At 33.3% G+C, this 22,749-nt stretch overlaps 1 protein-coding gene across 1 annotated transcript in view; it reads right to left on the bottom strand.

The window, feature by feature from the left end:
• Positions 1-4,282: 4,282 nt before the first annotated feature.
• LOC145242548 (uncharacterized) overlaps positions 4,283-22,749 on the bottom strand; it is a 50,193-nt gene continuing 31,726 nt past the window's right edge. Inside the window, exon 2 of the mRNA XM_080105633.1 lies at positions 4,283-20,789. Within this exon, the coding sequence (XP_079961759.1) occupies positions 16,599-20,081 (3,483 nt within the window). The 5' untranslated portion in view covers positions 20,082-20,789 and the 3' untranslated portion in view covers positions 4,283-16,598. The remainder of the gene's footprint in view (positions 20,790-22,749) is intronic.

The following is a 22,749-nucleotide window of genomic DNA, read 5'->3' as shown; positions in this document are numbered from 1 at the left end:
TTTTTTATACGTGTCTGCTGACTCTATACAATAATATCTGCGAATTTAATTTTTATGAGCAATGAACGGAGTCTTAATCATAGTAATAACTGATAATAATAAAGACTGGAGATAGTAATCATGTATGCATGGCAAAAAATAAATAAATAAATAAATAAATAAATAAAGAGAGGCTTAATCTTAAAAATTACTGATGATAATGACAATTTTAAGTAAAGAATTTCTTTCACTTTTAAAATAGACCTGGAAATATCTCTCATTATCATCTAACTACAACAACTGCTAAGATCAAGATCAAAGTGTAGTATCTGCTCTTCAGATGCTGCACTTCCATTTCTTGTTCTCTTTCAGTGGAGGAGCAATCCTTCACGACCGAGACAATTTTTTAATTTTTGTACTTTTTCTCCACGTTAAAAAACGACCCTGGTGTCTAACTCTGTCCCGTGGGGGGGGGGCATTGTAAATAGGTACAACAATAGCTAAGAATTTATCTTATAATCTATCTGTGTCTAAAACCGAAAGTAAATTCTATCTTTTTTTTTTATTATTATTATTTTCTTATCAGTTTGTTCAAGCTGGGGATGGAGCATCCTACCAGATGCCAAATATTCACCTGTTAACTTAGATATTCCAACCAAGAGATCTTTTTAAGATTCTGATCGTCCCTTTTAGTGCAATTGTTTGAATCTTTTTTGCACTTGGTTCACCGGGTATATTTGCCAGGTAGTTTTTGAAATTCTTTTTTCATGAGTCCAGTTGCTTCTATAATAACTCAAATGATGGAGATCTTCTTAAGATTCCAGTTTCTTTTCATGTTATACATAAGCCTTGGTATTTCGTTATCTTTTCCCTTTCAGTTCTGTTTAATCCAGCATCATGTATATATATGTGTGTATGTTTGTGCAAAATTTTAAAAATTCCAAGGCGTAGTTATTGAGAAAAGTGCAGACAGACGAACAGACAAGGGTAAATTTTCAGGTCCACCCTCCTTTTGTCGAGGGACCAAAAAGAATAGAAGGTTTGGTTTTTTTTTTCAACCAACAAGCAGAATTAAAAATATTTCACCCAAAAGAATAAAAAGTATCACTTTAATATTTGATGGCACGCAACTCATAATAGATAAGAAATAAACACGTCTTCTCTTCAGCTTTTTTTTTTTAATTTAAAAAAAATGAAGCTCGGGATAGGGCATCCCACCAGATGCCAAACATTCACTTGCTATCTTCTATATTCCAACCGAGAGATCTTTTTAAGATTCTGACAATCCCTTTAAGTGCAATTGGTTGAATCTCTCTTACACTTGGTTCATCGGTTATATTTGCCACATAGTTTATGAAATTCTTTTTCATGAGTCCAGTTGCTCCTATAATAACTGGAATGATAGAGATCTTCCTAAGATTCCAGTTTCTCTTCATGTCGTACATAAGACTGGAGAGAGTAATCATGTATGTCTTAAGATAGAGTACTGTAGCCACAATGAAATTTCTTTACTAGAAAAAAAAAAAAAAATGAAAAAATTGGCAATGTCAACTGGCCTTGACGTTCCCTAGACTTGACTATCTATAACGTTTTCTTGTGAGATAGAAAATTTTACATCAACAAACCTGAAACTCTACAGGAATTGAAGGAGAACATCAGGAATAAAGTTGGAGAATTAAATCGTAATTGGGTGATCTTGTAATCTGTCATGGATAAAAGTTTTGGAAATGGCACGAATTTGTGAAACTGCAAATGAAAACCATTTAAAAGGATTTTTTTTTTTCATAAATAAATTTTATTTTTTATTTTTTGTTCATTATTGAAAACAAATCTCCATCATGTTCATATGTTAAAGTTCCGTTAAAGTACCATGAAAAAATAACGAATCTATTTAAATCAAGAATTCTTCAGTGACTTCTTGGCTACACTGTATCATTAATAAAAAGAACTCAGCTGTATAGGAATTGAGCATCAACTTTGTATTTAGAAATTAATCTTCACTGTGCTTTTGCAATGGCGCCTACAATCAATTTGGAGATTTTTCAGTAATTCTAGTCAAAATGTAGGCAGGATTGTTGTAAGTCTATAGAGAAAAATTGTAATGAGTGTGAAAATTTATTTGCCTCAAAAACGTTTACGTGCCTGCATGTCTTGTAGAATAACAGAAAAAAAAATGGTGACACCTAGTTAATTTTATCCTCAACGATCACGCAAACTAATGTGAATTCTTGTTGATAATATGCAAATGAGCTAATGTCGGTTTGAATAAAAAAAACCTGTTTTCCAGAGCCCATTTGGATTTTGGAGAGATTTGACAGCAATGTCTTAGATTTTGGAATAGTGAGCTTTGATAGCAGTGTGTCGAATTTAGCCCCAATATTTTTAGTTGAAAGTGCAGAATAGTTAACAATTAATAATTTAACTATAAAGTCAAGTAACTTTGCCAGCAATTAAAACAATTCAGTTTCCGAGTCCTCTAACTCATTCCAACCAGCATGAAATCCCTGCTCAAACAAGAGACACTGAATTGTAAAATGCAGTTTATTATGGAGACTTGAGTCCCACAGGGCAACCTAACATTGTCCCCTCGACTCGTTCTTCCTCTGTGTCACCCTTGCCAGACTTTCATTCCTTCGTTTCACTGTCAGTCATGACTACCCATTACCTTATGTATGATTCTACCGCTCAACAACAATATTAGACGTAACTTCAGCAAGTACACTTTTACATTTTGAGATTCAGAATTATCAGTTTTTCATTTCACTTTCAGGATGGATCTTCCCCCTGTATCTCTCTCATCATCAACCAGACATTTCACCTCTCCAAAATGCAGCCTATCAATATTTTTTTGACAGCCTGATCTTAGATAATCCCCAATTATCAAAGTACATTTCAGCTTCGATTGTGAGAAAATAAATTCTTTTCTGATTGTTTTCAACCGTGCAAAAAAAAAAAAACAAAAAAAAAAAACTAAATAAATCAGTTCTTGTTCAGAATTCCTCCTATATTAAAAAACAAAAGTAAATAAATAAAAAATCTGTATGATGTATGTACCCATGACAAAACGAAAATATCATATTCCAAAAAGTATGCAAATTGATCAAGTATTTTTATTTTTATAAAGAAAATCATTTTAAGTGATTAATGGGAATTCGTAGGCATTACAACATAAATCTAGTAAGTATGAATCATTGTTGAGTTATCTCCTTTGTTTCTTGGGATTTTTTCTTCAAAATGGTGGGTGGTACTCCAAAAAATTGATTTTCTTATTTAAAAATAAAACTATTTGAATGTGTTACGTGATTTTTGGAATATGATATTTTCCTTTATTTTTGTTTTTTAATATAGGGAGAATTTTGAACAAGAATCAAAATTTTTTGATGTGATTTCAGAACTATGTATACATTTATTTTTTTCCAATTCTTTTAATCTCTTTTCTGGGCTCTGGTTGCCATGTCAAAATTGAACTGACACTCTATTCATCACACGATTATCCTTGAATTGTTTCTAACCTTAACAAGTGATGACTCATTACTATAGAACAAAAGAATATATGAGATAACTTTAAATAGAAAACAAGTAATCCAAACAGTTAATGGCCATGTTTCGTCACGGACACTCAAAAGTGAAGTATGCCGTCACATTAAGAATACTAGTCGAGAATTCATCTTCAATAATTTTTTTTTTCTGACTGGCTGTGGTAGTTGTTCTTTTCAGTTTTAGGAGGCCAACACTCTCAGGCTTTGTCTTCTCCGTTTGGAAAAAGTTAGTTCTTGCTGATTACCTAAGGCAATATTACTAAGGTTGCTTAGACAACTTTTTAAGGCGCCAGAGTACACCACCACTTATGTGCTGATCTAATAATCTCCTTACCTTTTGGCCTTGTACCATGTCTTTATATGGTGGAAGGAAAATAAATACCCACAAAGATGAAATATGCATTTCTCTTTCAACTAATTTTTTCTTCAATTAACTTTTCCTCAATTAATTTCTTCTTTGTTTATTTCTTTTTCAATTAATTTTTTCACAATTAACTTTTCTTTAATTAACTATTTTTTTTACATTAATTATTTCAGCAATTAACTTTTCATCAATTAATTTTTCTTCAACTAACTATTTCTTCAATTAATTTTTTCTTTAATTAACTATTTCTTCAATAATTCTTTTCTCAATTAATTCTTATTTTAATTAATTTTCTTTCAATGAATTATATGTAATTTTTACAAATAAATCATAGTTAAATACTCTATTATATTGCCAAGAACCTGGTACAAAAAAAAATTGAATAAAAGAAAACAAAAAATTGTTTTACAGGATTTAATTCATGAGCATATACACGCACGCAAAATTACAAAGTTTGAAAAATTATATTTACATTCTTATTTTGATAATAAAGAAATGAAATTGCTTCAATAATAAAGAAATTAAATTCCTTCAGTAAAAAGGTTCAAAATGTAATTTTCCAGGAAATAGTTCATTAGTATGGGAACTGTTCATTATAAGGACTTTACTGGTCACTATAAAATCACAACTGTTTACTATTAAAAAATAATAATAAAAGAGAAGTTGTATTTAAATCTAGAATTGGTCATTTATTTCAACAAGGATTTCCAGGCAAATCACATTCATATTAAAAAGGGCTGAAGTTCAAATCTTTACAGACATAGCAACTTCCAAGATTTATAATGGCAACGTCAGTTTTTAATATAAACTATATTCGTGAAATAGTGAGTTTGTGTTTAATCTTGGAGTAAAAAATTTCATTTTATGAACAAATTTTGTTTGAATTATATTTGGCAACATTTATATTCTATTTTTAAATTTTACCAAAAAAAATTTTGAAGAAACACAAGATAATGGTTTGTATTTTTTCATCAGAACATTTTACGGCGGTGACCAAATGACATTTTCAAGATTATGGCAATGGCTTTATGAATGTTTATATAGTTTGTTTTTTTTGTAGTCATTTTTATTCATGTAAAAAAAATCAACTGCAGATTTTTTCATAGTAACTTTTGTTTCGTTTTTCTTTCAAAATTATATGCGACATGAAGTTTTGAACAAAATGATCAGTTTATGATATGAGGTATGGTAAATATTCAAATGTATTGGGCTTCTTCCAGAATAAATTTAATTTTTGAACAATTTCATTTTCAAAATCTCAATCACCATTGCTAATTACATAAAAAAAAGTTTCAACCATTGCAAATCTTATAAAAATAACATTCACTTGTACAGAAACCAAAAAAAAAATTATTCTTGATTAAAAAACATTTTTTTTTCATGGAAATCGCTCCAGACAAGACATGAAGCTACTTGATGCAAGGAGCTAAAAAAAAAAAAATGATATATTTGCCGTTTTGCAGATAACTTTGCAGAAAAAGACTCAATAAACTGGTTGCTACTTCCAACTTGAAATTGTATCCGCTAATTCAAATCTTACATCAGGCCTTGGCACTTCGGATAAATTACACTTATAAAATAACTAGCTGTACCTAGCCAGCATTGCCTGATGTAAGGTGAAGTCAACTTAGTTTTTAATTTTTATTTGTTTGCACATTTTTAAACTTATGCAAAATAAATAAATGAAATGTTAGTTGTAAGGTAGACAACTCCTATTATATTCTTCAATTAAAATACGAGTTATTTCCCTGGATGAATTTTATTTTTAGATGATTATTTAAGAATGTTTCATGTTATCAATCACCTGGGTTAGACAAAGTAATTTTTAAAAAAATAAATTGTAGTATAGTACGTTTTTTACTGCCAATAACAAATGAAACTTGGCTAGTTAGAAGTAAAGTTGGCTTTGTCAGCTTAAATGCTATTTGGGTCTAATTTTGAAACTTCAACTTTATATTTTATATAAGAACTACTGATGAAATATCTTTAAACAGACTAAACAAAAGGAATACAAAGAAAAGTAGACCATTTTGATTATGTTCCTTGATTAAAAATATGAGTTATCTCCCTTGTTCATGTTCAGTTTTAGATGATTATTTAAAAATGTTTCATATTAGCAGTGATCTGGACTGAACAAAGTCATTTTTTAACAGATTGCAGCTAAATATGTAATTAACCTAGTACAAGTAATAGAATTGAAATGTGCCTAGTCAGAAGTCAGAAGCCAAGTTTGAGTTGTTTGCTTAAATGTATAATGGATCTGAATTTGAAAGTCCGACAAGATCAGTTTATATGCTTGGACAGACGATGACAGACATTATATATATATATATATATATATATATATATATATATATATATATATATATATGTTTTTATTATTTCAACCACAAGTATATTTACTTAAATCATTACGATTTGTTTCAGTAGACGGAATAGTTTTTTTCCCCGTCTATTGAAACAACTTGTAATCATTTAAGTAAATACATTCGAGGTTGAAATAATAAAAACATATTTAGCTTTACTAATGTATCTAGCACTTCTTTTTTTTACCGTTTTTTTTTTTTACCAAATATATCTCTTAATATATATACAGGGCGACCCCCCCCCAAAAAAAAACAGGCCCCGACTCTAATTAGGCCTCGTTTCTTAGTGTTTTGTTCGAATGAAATGAAACTTTGGTTATAATTAGCTTATTATATTCAAATCACATCAAAACACTCGGGTCTTTGGCCTTTTTTTCTCCGTTCTACAGCATATGTTCTAGATGGCCTCCATTTAGCTTTTGTTTTTTGAGGGTCACCCTGTGTGTGTGTATATATATATATATATATATATATATATATATATATATGTATCTTTTTTAAATCCCTTGAGACGAGGCTTCATAATTTGTATGTTCATTTTTTTGTGGATTGTTATCCTCATAAATAAATAAAATGTTAGTCGTAAGGTAGACAACTTCTATCATATTCTTCAATTAAAATACAAGTTATTTCACTATGTTTCAGCCAGCTTGTCCTCTGGCTTTCTTCAGGTGGTTAACTGCGATGGGGATAGGAATGCTGAGTCTTATAATTGTATCCTCAGTAATTACTGCCTTCCATAGTTGTTGTCGTCTCACCGCGTTTTTTTTTTTTGGCCAACTAATCCTCTGGCCTGCTTTGGGTAGGATTGGAACCGCTATCTTCAGATGATCCTCACCTGGAAAGGTTCCACGACTCAACACCTCTATCCACTATGTCACAGGCCTCGAAGTTACAAGTTACAGTTACAAGATTCAGCATTCCTATCCCGTCGCGATTAAACCCCTGAAGAAGGTCAGAGAATGAGTTGGCCGAAATGTGGTAAAACAACAACAACTATGACTGTTATCCTTAAACAGTCTGCAAAAAAAATGAGTACACAGATAACAGACATGTTCAGAACCTATAATCACAGAGTTTTCTCAAAGGCTTTCTTTTTTTCATTCAACATATTTGGTCAAACTGTGACATCTCAATGACAATCAAGCTAAGGGAAGGTCAAAGATCAAAGATCAAAACAACAAATATAATTCGATCAAGAAAATAATTTCCTTTTCAATGTTGACAGAAATGTTTTTTTGTTTTTTTTTTTAAACTAAGGAATTTTAATGTCTTTATTTCAGTAAATCCTACTGATTTGGAAAATCTTCAATACATCGTTGCCGGAACTGAGAAAATTAATTTATTGAAAGCTGGCTATAGCTATCCAGCATTGTCCAGGATGCAGTAAAGCCATGTTAATTTCTTGTTTGTTTACACATTTTTAAGCTTATACAGAAAAAAAAAAAAAATGACAATTTTACAAAGATAGACAATTATTACATCCTTCAATTTAAAATACGAGTTATATGCCTTACATAATTTAAGCTGATTTTTATTTTTAGGTGGTTATTAGAAAATGTTTCATATTATGGATTGTCTGGGCATGATTAAATAATATTTTAAATAACTTGTAGAAAAGTAGCTTATTCTATTAAGTAATAATTGCAATATATTGAAGCAAATTAGGTTATTATATTGCAAATAACATGATGCAACAATAACGTATGAAAATTTGCTAGAAAGTTTGATTCTTAAGCTTTATCTGTCTGACTTATCATTATATGTTAGATATACAAAAATATATGAAAGAATTCAAAACTTAGGTATTTATCAAAGAAGTCAACAAACGAAAAAAGGTCAAAAATTCAAATATATAACAAATGAATGTTATCAAAGGCAAAAATAAGTTACTTGTCTACCTACTTGGATAAGTTTTATGTGGTTTAATGTATTTTGAACCTTTTATTTGGTTTAGTTCGTAAGTAAAACCAATGACCCCAAACATGACATGACCGACCCCAAACATGCTGTCTTCAGAGATTCAATAATGTCTTAAACGTCTAAAAATAAACAAAATACAGATAGAAATACCTTCAATAAGTATCACCGTGACAATTATTGAGTGGATTTCTATCAGTATCTAAATATTAATTTACTTGTCCGACGTCCGGTGTCACAAAAAAAAAACATCATCATCATCATCATCGCAAACATTAATTAATGAGAAACGAATTACCTCCCTTTATAGCCGTTCTTTATCAGTTAAAAATCATTAAAACCATTTTCTCTCCAAAAATTAAAAAAAAAAAAAAATAACATGGCTGTCTGTTTACGGTTTCCAATTGACTATTTCATGTCATGTTGGGAGAAGACTAAGTTTTTTTTATAGATTATTATTAAAATTTTAAAAAACGTGCCAAGTGAATTGACATCTGTTCTTTCATGATTTATATAAAAATATTAAAAAAAAAACAAAAAAACAATGTGTTGTGTGTTGAAAAAAAAATCTAAATTATTTAAATCAATTCTTTTTAGCTTTAATAGGTTAAAAAAGAATTTGTTAAAAAAATTGTTTTAAATTTATCGTTTTTTTTCAAAATTTTTATTCATTTCATTTAAAATGTGTTTTAAAAAGTTTCAACTAAAATTTCCATGGCTTCTGCTAGTTTTGTTTATTTTTCCAGTTTTTTTTATTATTGACTCTCACAAGATGGCATGTTTGGGGTTGGCCATGTTGTTACCAGTTTAGCTTACGAACTAGACACTAGTTCTTTTTCAAACAGAATAAAAGTTTCAAAATATGTTAAAACACGCAAACCTTATCTACGTAGGTAGAAGAGTCACTTATCTTGCCTTTGGTAACATTTATTTGTTATATATTGGAATTAAAAAAAACTTTTTTTTTCTTTTGTTGGCTTCTCTGCTTAATCATACTCAAACCATTTTAGTTATGAATCTGAACTGAAGAATGAATTGCTAAATAATTATTTGCATGCATAGAGTGTGAGTTAGTCATTATTGCTGATGCTTTAAATGTTTTTTTGGCTCTGAAGGTAGTCACAGATTTATTTTGCATAATAAACAGGTAATAAACAAAACTACATTCAAACTCTCAATAACATGGCCAAGTTCATCTTCTGGTGTAGGAATGCTGGCTTCTGATTGGACACTTGATTTTGCTGTTTCATGAATTTTGATTGGATAATTGTTTTTGTTTTTTTGTTTTTTAAAATCTGATTTTTCTCAAACAATCTGCGGTAATGAAGAACAAGTAGTTTTGCATATTGGTTAGTCTGACAATGAAGAGATAGGACAACATTTTTATTTTTCTATTTATTAAGGAAATAAAAACGTGATAAGATTTGTTCTCTCCTTTTTTGTGGCATAAAGAGGAAATAAAAAGGGGGGAAATTAGCATACCACACAATGGTAAAATAATGTTATAGCGATACGCTACATAAAGTCCAGGGATTAATAGTTATGGTTTATTGTGCAGAATTTGATTAACACACTATACAGGAGATAACCTTCAAAGGTCAGATTACGTGTCTGATTTGCAGGGTAGTGAAATGATTACTGACAGCAGGGGAGGGGAGATATATTTACATGCATATATGCACTAATACTGTTAGTAAAGGCATGAACTTCTGAGCACTCTCCAGCTATGGGTGAAATAGATTGTCCAACAAATTATGTAAAACTAGCAGGGTTACGTAGTAAACAATTTAATTTTATCAATAACAGTTGATTTCCCACATGCAAGGTAAAGCTAACTGTAAAAACTGAAACAACTCATAAAGGCAAAACTTACCCCCCAAAAAAGGTTGGTGCAAAAGATTTTTGCTATTTTGTAGAAGGGGCATTTTAAGCCATTGTAATTTATTTTATGCATATTGTTATTACTTAAATATATCACCATAATTAATTGGTAACTTTTTATTTCAGATTATTAAAGAAACATTCATATTTTAAGGCAATATTCTCACCTATGTTGACTTGAAAATGACCTTCTATAGTCAACAGAAAGGGATTCAGCTTCCATCATGATAATGCTCATCTTCACACAGCATGATCAAAGATCTCTTACGAGAATTTGGTTGGGAAATCTTGACCCATTCTGCATATTCTCCTGACCTCGGTCCCTCCGATTATCACTTATTTCAAACATTACAAAACTATTTAGACAGCCTTAGATAAACATGATGAGAGAAGACTGAATATGAGTTAGATTAATTTTTCATTTTCAAGATAAAATTTTAATTCAGTAAAAACTTTTGCACCGACCTGACATATTTGAAGTAAATCTGATTTAAATAACGAATACATGAGTAAAGTTTTACGGGAAAAAAATCTATGGAAGATAAGTTTTACAGAAAAAAATATACACAAGATAAGTTTTACGAAAAAAAAATATACGCAAGATAAGTTTTACGAAAAAAAAATATACACAAAATAAGTTTTATGAAAAAAAAATATACGCAAGATAAGTTTTACTTAAAAAAAGTAAACTAATCTGTTCTCTTTCTTCTTAACCTGTAATATTTTCGTTTACTAAAAAGTAAAAAAAAATTTGTTCCTTTCTTTATTACTATCAGTTATCATTGAGATTAAGCCCTATCCTCTTTGCTTATAAAAATAAATTTGCATGCACACATAATTAGTGAAATGAGTCGGACACACATATGCTCACTTTTGTTATATAGATAAATTTTTCTTCAGTATTAAATGATCTAAATGGTTTGCTGTCAAATATATAAACAAACCCAATCAAGCATCAACGATCGTGGTTTTTTTTCTAAATCCTCATCAGCGGAGATTTGTTTGGCTAGCTGTGTGGCACAATGAGGAAGCTCCCTTTTTGGGGAGCTGGGGGCTTCTGCATTAATCCAGCTTGTGCCAGGCTTGTTCTGCACTCATGGGGAGATGTGCATATACAGGCAAAGGCAGATATTTCAAAATGTCCGCGTATAACAGCTTGGCTTAGATTGACAGGTGACGTGTGCAACCCAAAATGTAATCAGATTGACAGTTGTTTATAAAACTCAACTCAGTCAAAGTCATCAGAATTGAAAACCACAATAACGTTCGGCTTGCCTTGTTTTAAAATGTATGCATGTCTTTCTCTTTCCCGCCCTCTCTCTCTCTCTTTTCACTCTCTTTCTCTTACAAAGAAAGGAAATTGAATTATATTTGTAATTGTAAACAGTTGAAGCTTGAACTCCATCAAATAGCAGTTTCGGCTGCGAACACCAATGGCGGCACACATTGGGTCTCAACTAAATAAGCTCCTCCAGTGTTAAAATAAATCTATAATCACTATTTTGTGAAGTGTTCCATTTTCAGAGACGCGGTCCCTGTCATGAAAAATTTCCACGATAGAAATGCTGTCCATAACAACGACCAGACCTTGCAGCCAATTATAGCCGACGCCATATTGACCCCTTAATGTGCCTATCATTTAATTATGTCTAACATCCGGGTAGCTGGTTGTCATTCCCAGGATGTAACAACAGTTTCAGAGACATCCTCACAACAAACGATCATGCCGTATATGTGCTTTTCTTTCTAAATTATTCATATTAGCCTTCAGTTATTTTCTGAGAAACTATTTAACCCATAATTGGGGGGGGGGGTATTTCAGCCTTTTCTTTCTCCAAGGCTCTTCACTCTCCTACTACTTAGCCTATTTAATATTCCAATATACCTAAATCTGTTTCTCTTTTGAACACCATCTTTTTAACAAGTATAATACTGAGAATGATATTTTTTTAGATGAAAATAAATATTTAAATGAATAAATGCGATAGTTGGACCCATTTCTCACAATAACGATAAAGTCAAAAGACCTTATCTCTAATTAATTAAACTTCATACAATCGACACTCCATCTTTTTATATACAGTAATATCTTGAGATATGAATGCACTAAGATACATATTCATTAAACATTGTGCAATTTAGAGAAAGTAAAATTTAACGAATCATCTCTAACAAAACGCCTGATATTAAATAATGTCAGTAGAATTATGCCTGTTCATTGTAGTAAAAGCATCCAGCAGATTGTGTCATTGAATTATAATAAATATACAAATTGAACCCGATCGTAAAAATTTAACAATTGAAAAATATTTCTTTTTTTTGTTAGTGATCGATGATTCCAAAATTTTTCCCGATTCCGTACTAAATTACTGATTCTTTATAAATCTCTGAATATTTAATTATAGCTATTTTTTTTCACGATTACCGTAAAAACACATGTGCATATATTTTCTCAAACGTAAAAACAAACTTAGGAAGTGAGTGATCTATACATTTTAGTTTTACTGAGAGTTTAAAATCAATAAATCTTCATTATATTTAACTACCAGCAGGAGAAGATTTTGTTTTAAACAAAATCAAATAAAAAAAAAGATAATTAGAGTTGTTTTTAGCATCGGAAAATAGACAGAAATTTTTCTGATTCTGATACCAATACCCCAAAACATTCTGGTTTTTCAGATTCCTGATTCTGATTAATCGTCCCAACACTACTTTTTATAATCAGTAAATTTGACGACGTTTGATGGATGCAATCATAAGAAAGTCTTAAACAATTCAATAAAAAATATTTTAGTTATGATCTCAAATTTTGCTGGAAATTGTTTTGTCATTTCTTGATGATATGTAGGGCTATGACAACAGCATCTTCTTATCATTGTTTTGACTCTTGAGTATATATCCGACACAGTTAGACACAGTTAATCAACCGAGAACCACATCACTCTATATAAAAGCATATATGATATCAACGGATACACACTCGAGGGTCAAAACAATGAAAAGAATATGCTGTTGTCCTAGCCCTAATGATTTGTTACTAAAGCTTGTGATATTGGATCAGACTGTATGAATTTCAATGACTAAAGCAGGAATTGAACTCACAACCATCAGTTAAAGTGTATACTATAAAAAAAAAAACGTAAATGCTTGTGCAAGAATCATATAATTTTAGAAATAAAAACATTTTTTTTTCTTCAAATTATTCGGACTACAGTTGGTTGTTATTTTTACAAGGATTTCGCCCATGTAACCTTTGACCTTCTTCAGGTGCGTCTTGTTGAAGTCACAAATTTTTATGCAATTTCAAACTGAACTCTTTATTTAATCCGCAGGAGTAGAGTGTTCTTGTTCCATCAACCATGACCAGGTAAAAGCCACAAGTAATTTATATTTTATTCTTAGTATTGCCTGCAGTGAGAATTGAACCTTTCAACCTCTAGATTATACCTTAGAATTAAATAGTAAAAATTACTTAAGATATTACTTAGTCATGGCTGACAGAACCAAAAAAAAAAAACCCTTCCTGAATTAAATAAAGAGTTCAGTTCAAAATTCGATAAAGATTCCCAAGTTCGAAAAAAAAAAAATGCATCTGAAGAAGGTCAGAGGTTACATTGACCAAAATATTCTGAGCATAACAACCATGATAAGAATGATAATCCAAATCAATAATCAAAAAATTCCAAAAAATATTTTTTCTCTTATCAAACATCTATGCAGGTTGGATTCTATGTTAGGCATACAAAGTCATTGCCGCTTTATCATTGTAAATACAGTGGTTCTTTCAGTTTTCAATGTTAATCTCTTTTTCTATATTAAGAACATAACCTTTATCTATCTCCACATAGTCAGCCATGCCATATTACATAATTTGTCCATGAACTTGGATTTTATTTTTTGTTATTCAACCCTTATCTTTTAAATAAAAATTCCCCGTTGCATTTCCTGTCTACAACAGAATCGTCTTCAAGTTCAATGTCAACAAATATTTGTGCAGCTATCTTCTTAAGTAATCAAATTTTGTCCATCTTATTCATCGTTTTCAATCCTCTCATAGCATTGTTCATCACCCATTGATGCTTATTCTCGAGTGGCTTGTGGCCTTGGTAAATGACGACTTAGTATAAAAGAAAATCATTACACACAACCAATTCACAGGTCTTTTTTTATCCAGCACTGAGGTCCTAAGAGCCTTAAACAGATCACAGATATTCTGAATCGTACACAAAAGGATTTCTCATAGCAGTGTATAGGATATGAATTTCACTGCTTGACCCAGGGCTTGAACTCACAACCGTCAGGTAAATTGTATACACTTAACCAACACTCATATTCACACAGTAAATATTTACATTTGTAGAACAATTAAATGGTAGAATCCCGGAACCATTAAAATAAAAGTTCATATTTTTTCTAAAAGAATATCATATGATTTCTATGCTGAGTCTGCAGATGCTTCCATCCAAAATGTATGTCTGTAGCAACAAGGAAGTATTTTTGTGAGCGGAAAAATGGATGCTGAACTGAAATTGACCCAGTGTGAACCAAGAAGGAGAGTTTGAATATCACGTTATACATTGCAATTTGTAATTTGAAAATATAATGTTTTATTATTTAAATAAAAGATATTTTATATACTAATTTTTTGTATGCATTTCAGAGTTTATTTGAATGTAAAAACATGAAGTTGTTCTTTTTTGTTTTCAGTGTTAGAGTATTTTGGCTCGTGCAGATCCCTAACTACTGTGACTCACTCATGTTGGTGAATGGGATGGCATGACAGACATCATGTTCCTTTGGCATATAGCAATTGCTTTACGTTCAAAGAGTTTGAATAAATCAGTGTACAATAAATGAGGACTTCTCATGTTAGAAATTCTGAAAGAAAGTCTAATATGTTCCCAATTATTAGAGCTAAATTCATAGAACAGCAGACTGGAATTGATTTTAAAAACTCAGATATGAAGATTAAAACTATTTCTTTCAAGACTTTCGGCTACCGAATGCAACTGAGAAAATCAGAGACCATTACACAACGGGTCAATTTGATAAAAACGCTTGTGACTTGTGATAAAAAATCGAAGCTACAAAATCTGTTTTCCACATTGGAGGGAGGAGGGAAAGATGCTTGTTTCAAGTCGTTTTTTTTTTACCAGAGAGCTCTAAACAGGAGTTATGAAACTGTTCTGAGTAGCAGTTAACAAAAAGCGACTCAGAAGTCAGGAGTTTCTTCTTCACACAAAAAAAAATAATTAAAATAAATTTTTTGCAATTATATTTTTTATATACATGTTGATCCAAATTTTAATAATTTTGTGTTTGGAAAAAAAAAGTGCTTATCCTACTGCTTAACCTACTGATCAAGCAGTTTTATTTTGAACTAAAACAAATCAAATTTTATGAGTAAGCAAAAAGGGACTGTCTCGCATCGCCATCTTTGAAAGAAAAAAACAAAGGCAGATATATCCACAACAATTCAAACTTGTGAGATCAGTCCCGTAATGCTAACGATGACACATTGATTGTTAAAAATCGTAAATTTTTTTTTTTAGTTAAAAAAAAAAAACTACTTGATCAGTGATATTTGGAATATGACATCTTCATTCCATGATGAGTATGTACATCATAAAGATGTTTCTGCAAATTAGTTTTTTTTTTTTAACTAGGTTGAATTCTAAATAAGCACAAAAAAAAAAAAAGATTTTAAATATTGTTCTTTTTTACACCTGCTAGAGGTAATCGCTCATGTTTTCCGCTTGGAGTATACCAACGAATTTGGACTACTCAATAAAGATTACACATTACAGATACGTTTATGTCATTGAAGTGGCAAATTGTTTGTTACATATCTTACAAGGGTTTCTGCAGTTATATTTTTTATATACACATTGAATCCAAATTTTTATAATTTTTATAATTTGAAAAAAAAAAATAAATAAAAAAAAGGATTTCCAATATTTTTTCTTTTTTACAACTGCTCATCAGAGGGAACTTTTCAATTGTCCGACTTCCTCCAGGATTCGATCTTCCTTCCTTGTTATAGTTTATTAAATATGATTTTTTCCACCCAGAGTTTCAGACAAATTTGGGCTTCCAATAAAAGATTGTACGTTATGAGTACATTTATATCATTGGAGCTTGTCCCATGTAGCAAATTGCTTGTTGCATATCTCACAAGAGTTTTTGCAATTATATTTTTTATATACATGTTGAACTCAAATCTTTATAATTTTGTTTTTGAAAAAAAAAAAAAATCTCCAGTATTGTTTTTTTTTTTTTACAACAGCCAGAGGTAATTGATCATGTTTTCCACTTGGAGCATATTGCCGAATTTGAATTCCCCCCCCCCAAAAAAAAAAGCTGACAAATTACGGGTACATTTAGGTCGTTTAAGTATATCCCGTCTGGCGAATTGCATGTTGTATGTCTCACAAAGGTTTCTGCAATTATATTTTTTATATACACATTGAACCCAAACTTTTATAATTTTGTTTTTGAACAAAAAAAAAAATAAATAAATAAATTTCTAATATTGCTTTCTTTTTTTTTTTACAACTGCCAGAGGTAATCGCTCATCGGAGGGAACTCTTCAATTGTCCGACTTCCTCCAGGACTTGATCCTCCTCCCTTATTATAGTTCATTAAATAAGATTTTTTCCGCCCAGAGTTCCCAGACGAGTTTGGGCTCCCCATAAAAGATTGCACATTGTGGGTACGTTTATGCCGTTGGAGTGTATCTCGTCTGGCAAACTGCTTGTTGCATATCTCACAAGGATATGGTTTTTCCCCAGTATGGGTACGAGTATGCAACTGCAAGTAATGGCGCTGCGCGAACTGCTTGAAGCAAACCTCACACTTAAATGGCTTTTCACCTGTATGTGTGCGAAGGTGCAATTGCAAGGAATTTTTCTGTGCAAATTGCTTCAGGCAGACGTCGCACTGGTAGGGCTTTTCACCAGTATGTGTTCGTAGGTGCACCTGCAAGTAATGGCTTTGCGCAAATTGCTTCAGGCATATATCACACTGAAAGCGCTTCTTAGGCACGTGCGTGCGTTTGTGGATCTGCAGCTTGTAGCGTTGCGCAAATTGCTTCAGGCAGACCTCGCATTGATATGGCTTTTCGCCTGTGTGCGTTCGGCGATGAATCTGCAGCGTCGTCTTGCGGGCAAATTTCTGAATGCAGAAGTCGCATTGAAACGGCTTCTCCCCAGTATGTGTGCGCTTGTGGATCTGCAGGTACTGACGCTGCGCAAATTGCTTCAGGCAGACGTCACACTGATACGGCTTTTCGCCAGTATGCGTCCGCCGGTGCACCTGCAGCGAGTTACGCTGTGAAAATTGCTTCCGACACGTCTCACACTCGTAAGGTTTTTCTCCAGTATGCGTTCGACGGTGAATGTGCAGGTAGTAGCTCTGCGCGAATGTCTTAAGGCAGATTTCACACTCATGCCGTTTCTTCGGGCCATGCGTCCTCATGTGGGTCTGTAGCTTGTAGCGCTGGGCGAAATCCTTGCCGCAGACGTCGCACTTGTAAGGACGCTCGCCGGTGTGCGTTCGCCGATGGATCTGCAGCGTCGTCTTGCGGGCGAACGTCTGGATGCAGAAGTCGCACTGAAACGGCTTCTCCCCAGTATGAGTTCTCATATGGATATCGAGGTAGTGCTTCTGGGCAAACTGCTTGCTGCAGACCTCGCAGTGGAGCAACTTCTCACCGGTATGGATGCGCCGATGAATCTGGAGATAGTAACGCTGCGCAAACTGCTTTGGGCAGAAGTCGCATTCATAACGCTTCTTTAACATGTGGCTCTTCCGATGGACCCGCAACTTGTCCGACTGGGCAAACTGCCGCAGGCAAATCTCACACTGGTATGGACGCTCGCCAGTATGAGTCCGACGATGAATCTTGAGCGTATCCTGGCGTGAAAATTTCTGGATGCAGAAGTCACATTGAAAAGGCTTCTCACCGGTGTGTGTTCGACGGTGTATACGTAGGTAATAGCGTTGAGCAAAAAACTTGAGGCAAATGTCACACTGGTATGATTTGTCTCCTGATGTGTTTGCGCTACTTCGCGGACGCCGAGTGGCCTTTTTATGATTTTCAGAAATCGGTGGCATGCTGGGTAAATTGGTTACTGTACTCATACCAGACATTATATTTGGAACTGAATTCTGTTGTTCGGACATGGAAGTCATGTATGACGGCATCGATGGTGGTGAGTTCATAGAGGGTGAGTGTCTTGGGGATGAGTGCATTGGAGGCGAATGCATGGGAGGTGGAGGTGAGTGCATCTCTGATATATGAGATGACATATGAGAAGGATTGGGTGATGATGACATTGGAGGTGGTGACATTGGTGGAGGAGAGACTGGTGGAGGTGACATTGGAAGGATTCTATGGTTTGAACCCATACTGTCTGTATCGATAGTGATCATGCCCTCTCCGAGCATATGCGAAGCATCCGAAAAGCTTCCCATGTGGCTTTTGAGATGTCGGTTAAGAGTGTCCTTGCGAGCAAACGTTTTCAGGCAAATCTCACACTCAAAGCCCATGTCCCCGGTGTGTGTTCGACGATGGATTTCCATTAAATATTCCGAGGGAAACTTTTTTCCGCAATAGTCGCAGAATAGCCTGCCCCCTTCAGGTGGGAACACCTTAGCGGGTTTCGATATTTTACGGCTCTGGTGTTGTTGGACAGTCAGCAGTGGTTTATTTTGGCTATTTTGTTTCATGCAAATATCACTAGGGTATGGTGGTGAGTTTTCAATCCCGTTGCTATGGTTACTTGCAGATGATGTTCTGGGTGGTTGAGGGAGGGGTTGTTGCTGACGCTGCTGATGTTGATGCTGCTTTGTTGTTATTCCAGGACTCATAATTGCAGGCGGAGACGTTGGTGTGCTCCCCCTATCAGGTGTGGAGGGTGCTGAGGTTCCTAAATAACATTGTTGAGAATACTGATTACTATACAGAGTATTGTTGTTATTATTATTATTGCTGCTGCTGTTACCTGGTTGATAAAGCGGCAGTGACTGAGGGGTCAGGCTGCTATGTGACGATTGGGGAAGCGGTGAAATTGAGTACTGATGTGGTTGCTTGCAATCACTCTCAGGACAGGGAGGGGAATGCAGACCACTATGTTGTGAGGGTGCATAATGCTTAGGAGTTAAATCACCCCCACTGCTGTTACTACTACCTCCACTGCCTCCACCTGCACGGTGACTGGGTTTTTCAACCATGAGTGACGTTGGAGGTGACATGGTTGTCAGTCTTTGTTGTAGTAGTTGCTGTTGTTGCAGAGAATGTGTGTAGTGTTTCCCCGATATAGACGTATTATGTCTCTGAGAATGGGAGTATTGCTTTCCTGAGATTTCTCCAAGACTCGACTTTTCCATCATGTGTGGCATGTGAGGTGGTGGCGCCTGTTGTTGCAAGCTTTGCTGATAATGCTTCCCAGACATTTCCGAGTGAGCCGATTTGTCGATCATGTGTGACATCCGGTGTGAGTGTGAGTACTGTTTGACGGACATCTCTCCAAGACTCGACTTCTCTGATGATGACATAAGAGGCATTTGTTGATGAAGAGTTTGCTGCGTGTGAGGGTATGGCTTCCTTGACATCTCAAGATGTCCTGACTTCTCGGTAAGGTCAGACATCTGCAGCTGCTGCTGTTGTGTTACACTGTTATGGGGGTAATGCTTGGCTGACATTTCTCCCTGGCCGACTTTTTCCTGAAGACCCAAGACTGGAGACATGACATGGGGTTGCATCGTACTGTGAGGGTGGAGGTAGTGTTTTCCCACCATGGAATCATTGTGAGAGGTTGGAACTAGTGTCATGTGTGGCATAACCACCTGGGTTGGCGGTCCCGTCTGGTAGGTGTGACGGTGAGAGTACTGTTTTCCTGAAAGATCACTATGGCTAAGTTTTTTGTTCAGATGTGACATTCGTTGTTGATGCTGCTGCACGTGTCGCTGTGTATATTGTTTCCCACAAAGTTCATTGGGATCAGTTTTATCGTCAGCGTATCTGTCCATCTTGCTAGCTTTATAACAATTTGGCCGATAAGGATTTCATAAAAAAAAAACAAGGGTTCAGATTATCTGAATTTTAGAAACTGAACACCACATCTTTCTTAGGTATTTCTTGCATGACATTTGAGAAAAAAATAATCTGAATGTCAAATAATTTGCAGAAAATAATTTCACATTTTTAACATTTTTTTTTTAATGGAAATTGCTCCAGACAAGGCAGTCATTTGATGTAAGGATCTAAACAAAAAATACTTGAAGGTCAAAAACCAACCGGTGTTAGATGGACAGATTCCGACCCATAAAATAGCAATTCTTTCCCCTTTGTCAGAAACATCGTTTATGAAAAATGAGGACTAAAAGACAAAATAAGGGAAGTGAGAGTTACAAGGTTGCCGAAAGTAAACCCAAGGTCAACTTAAAATTAAAAAAATTTTTTTTCCATAATATCAAGTTTTAAATTTGCTTCTTTTTAAATATATATATATATATTTTTTTTACTTTTATGTGCCTTAAATCAAAGTGAGCATCAAAATGAGATCTCAATGTTGTAATCAAGACGTTGTGAAAAAATTTTTCACCTGACAAACTGATTTTAAGTTGATCCAAGCTAAGAAGAATGATTCGTGATAAACATATTTGAAATGTAACATCTTCATATCAAATGTTGAGCTTTGTTTTTCACTCTCAAATGTGTCGCCATCTGGATTTTCCCTGAAATTATAAAAAAATTTACAGTTTATTAATCGAACTCACACAACACAGAAAATACATTACAAGGTAACGTGTACATACAACAGGCTAGAAAAAAAATTGCCGCTGTGTATGTATGTTGTATGTAAAAAACTGAAACTGAAAGAAATTCTTACTCCAAGTATAAATTACTAGCAGGGGTACCCGGCGTTGTCTGGGTGTGTCAAGTAAAAAACAATCAAAACAACAGAGTGGAGAGAAGTGTTAAAAAAAAAGTCGTAGTAGGCAGGCAGGCTGGAACCCGTAATGCGAAAGAGGAAAAGAAAAAACAACCCTGATATCTTAGCCATGTCTCCATCGCGCAACCAGAAGTCACGAATGTTGAAATTAAGCGTAGTCAATCGAAAAGGGAACAATGATTTGCAAAAATGGCGACACAAAAACTGACCCCTCCTTGCAAAAAACTAGCCAGTATAGAGTGAAGGAATTAATGTTTTGGGCCAATTGTTTGGTATTTGTCATCCGAAAGATCGAGCTTGAAAACAATATCAGTTTGGTCAGGTTCCAACGCGTCTGTCGGAAGTTTTTAGCAGACATACAAACACACACACATTTTGCTTTTCATATAATAGATAAAGGTAATTGATCATTAGAAAAGTTTGCTTCATTATAAAAAAGGTTTTTCATATTGAACAACGAAATCCATCTTTTGAAGATTTCCATCTCCAACCATCATTTGACTGCGAATAATGGTTCAAAGCACATGGTAAATTATAGATTTCACACCTTAAAGAATTAGCTATATTAACTTTGGCAATCATTTCAAAATTGTCAGCCAGTTTCATGGTAAGTTGGGATATTGTTATTTCCTCTGTCCACATGAAATCATTGTCATAAACATCAATTACACTGGATGCATTCTAAGAACGCAGCAGCTATTTTCTTTATAAGCTACATTACAATATAATAATAAACACAATGTCTGCATTAATCAAAATATCATATTTAAGCGTATTTTATGACTGGGCAATGCCAGGCAGCCTGCTAGTATATATATATATATATATATATATATATATATATATATTAGTGATGCGACAATTCCAATATTTTTCCTAATTCCGATACAATTACCGATTCCGTATTAAATTACCGATTCTGATACAATTATCGATTCCGATTTTTTATAAATCTCTAAATATTTAACTATAAAATTGTTATTTTTCCTGATTTCTGTAAAAAACACATGTTAAATGTGCAGATATTTTCCTAAACATAAAATTACATTTGTGGAGGATCGTCTATGAATTTTAGCTTTACTGATATTATAAAATCAGTAAATATTTATTATTTTATCATTATTACCAGCAATGGAAGATCTTACTTTAAACAAAATCAAATAAAAAAAATTGTTTTGGTATCAGAAAATAGGAACCAATTTTTTTGATTCCGATACTGATTAATCGTCTCAACACTAATATATATATATATATATATATATATATATATATATATATATGAGCAAACAGTTAATAAAATATGTTAAAAAACACTTTGAAATGAGTTAAAAACATATTTAATTTGAAAAGGAAACACTAGATAAATGGATAGTCCTTAATCCGCGGAGTTTCGAAGAAATACTCTCCTTCTCATCAGAGGGTAGGAATTAGCAAAATGCGGGATCGGATTTTGCATGCAGAAGTATTTGGTGAAACAACAAGTAAGTCAAAGATCTTACTTGAAAACAAAATAAGTTAAGCAGAGGGAATATGGTAAAGAAAAAGGTGATTACACATGAATGGATAGTCTGGTGGAAGATAAAAAATCCAGTGACGGTAAAATCCAAATGTAAAACTTCAAGAAAGTTAAAAGAATTTCCATTTGTACAAGTAAAATCCAAGGAAATCCCGTAATTGGAAGAAGATGGTCCATAATAATCCAAAGGCAGAAATCCATGGAATAATTCACAAACATGTGTACA

Source organism: Euprymna scolopes, chromosome 21, assembly GCF_053919585.1.
Source record: "Euprymna scolopes isolate OS-2025 chromosome 21, ASM5391958v1, whole genome shotgun sequence".
In the NCBI taxonomy this organism is placed as follows: Eukaryota; Metazoa; Mollusca; class Cephalopoda; order Sepiida; family Sepiolidae; genus Euprymna; species Euprymna scolopes.
Note: the sequence above shows the minus strand (reverse complement) of the source record. Positions and strands in the feature narration are given on the sequence as shown.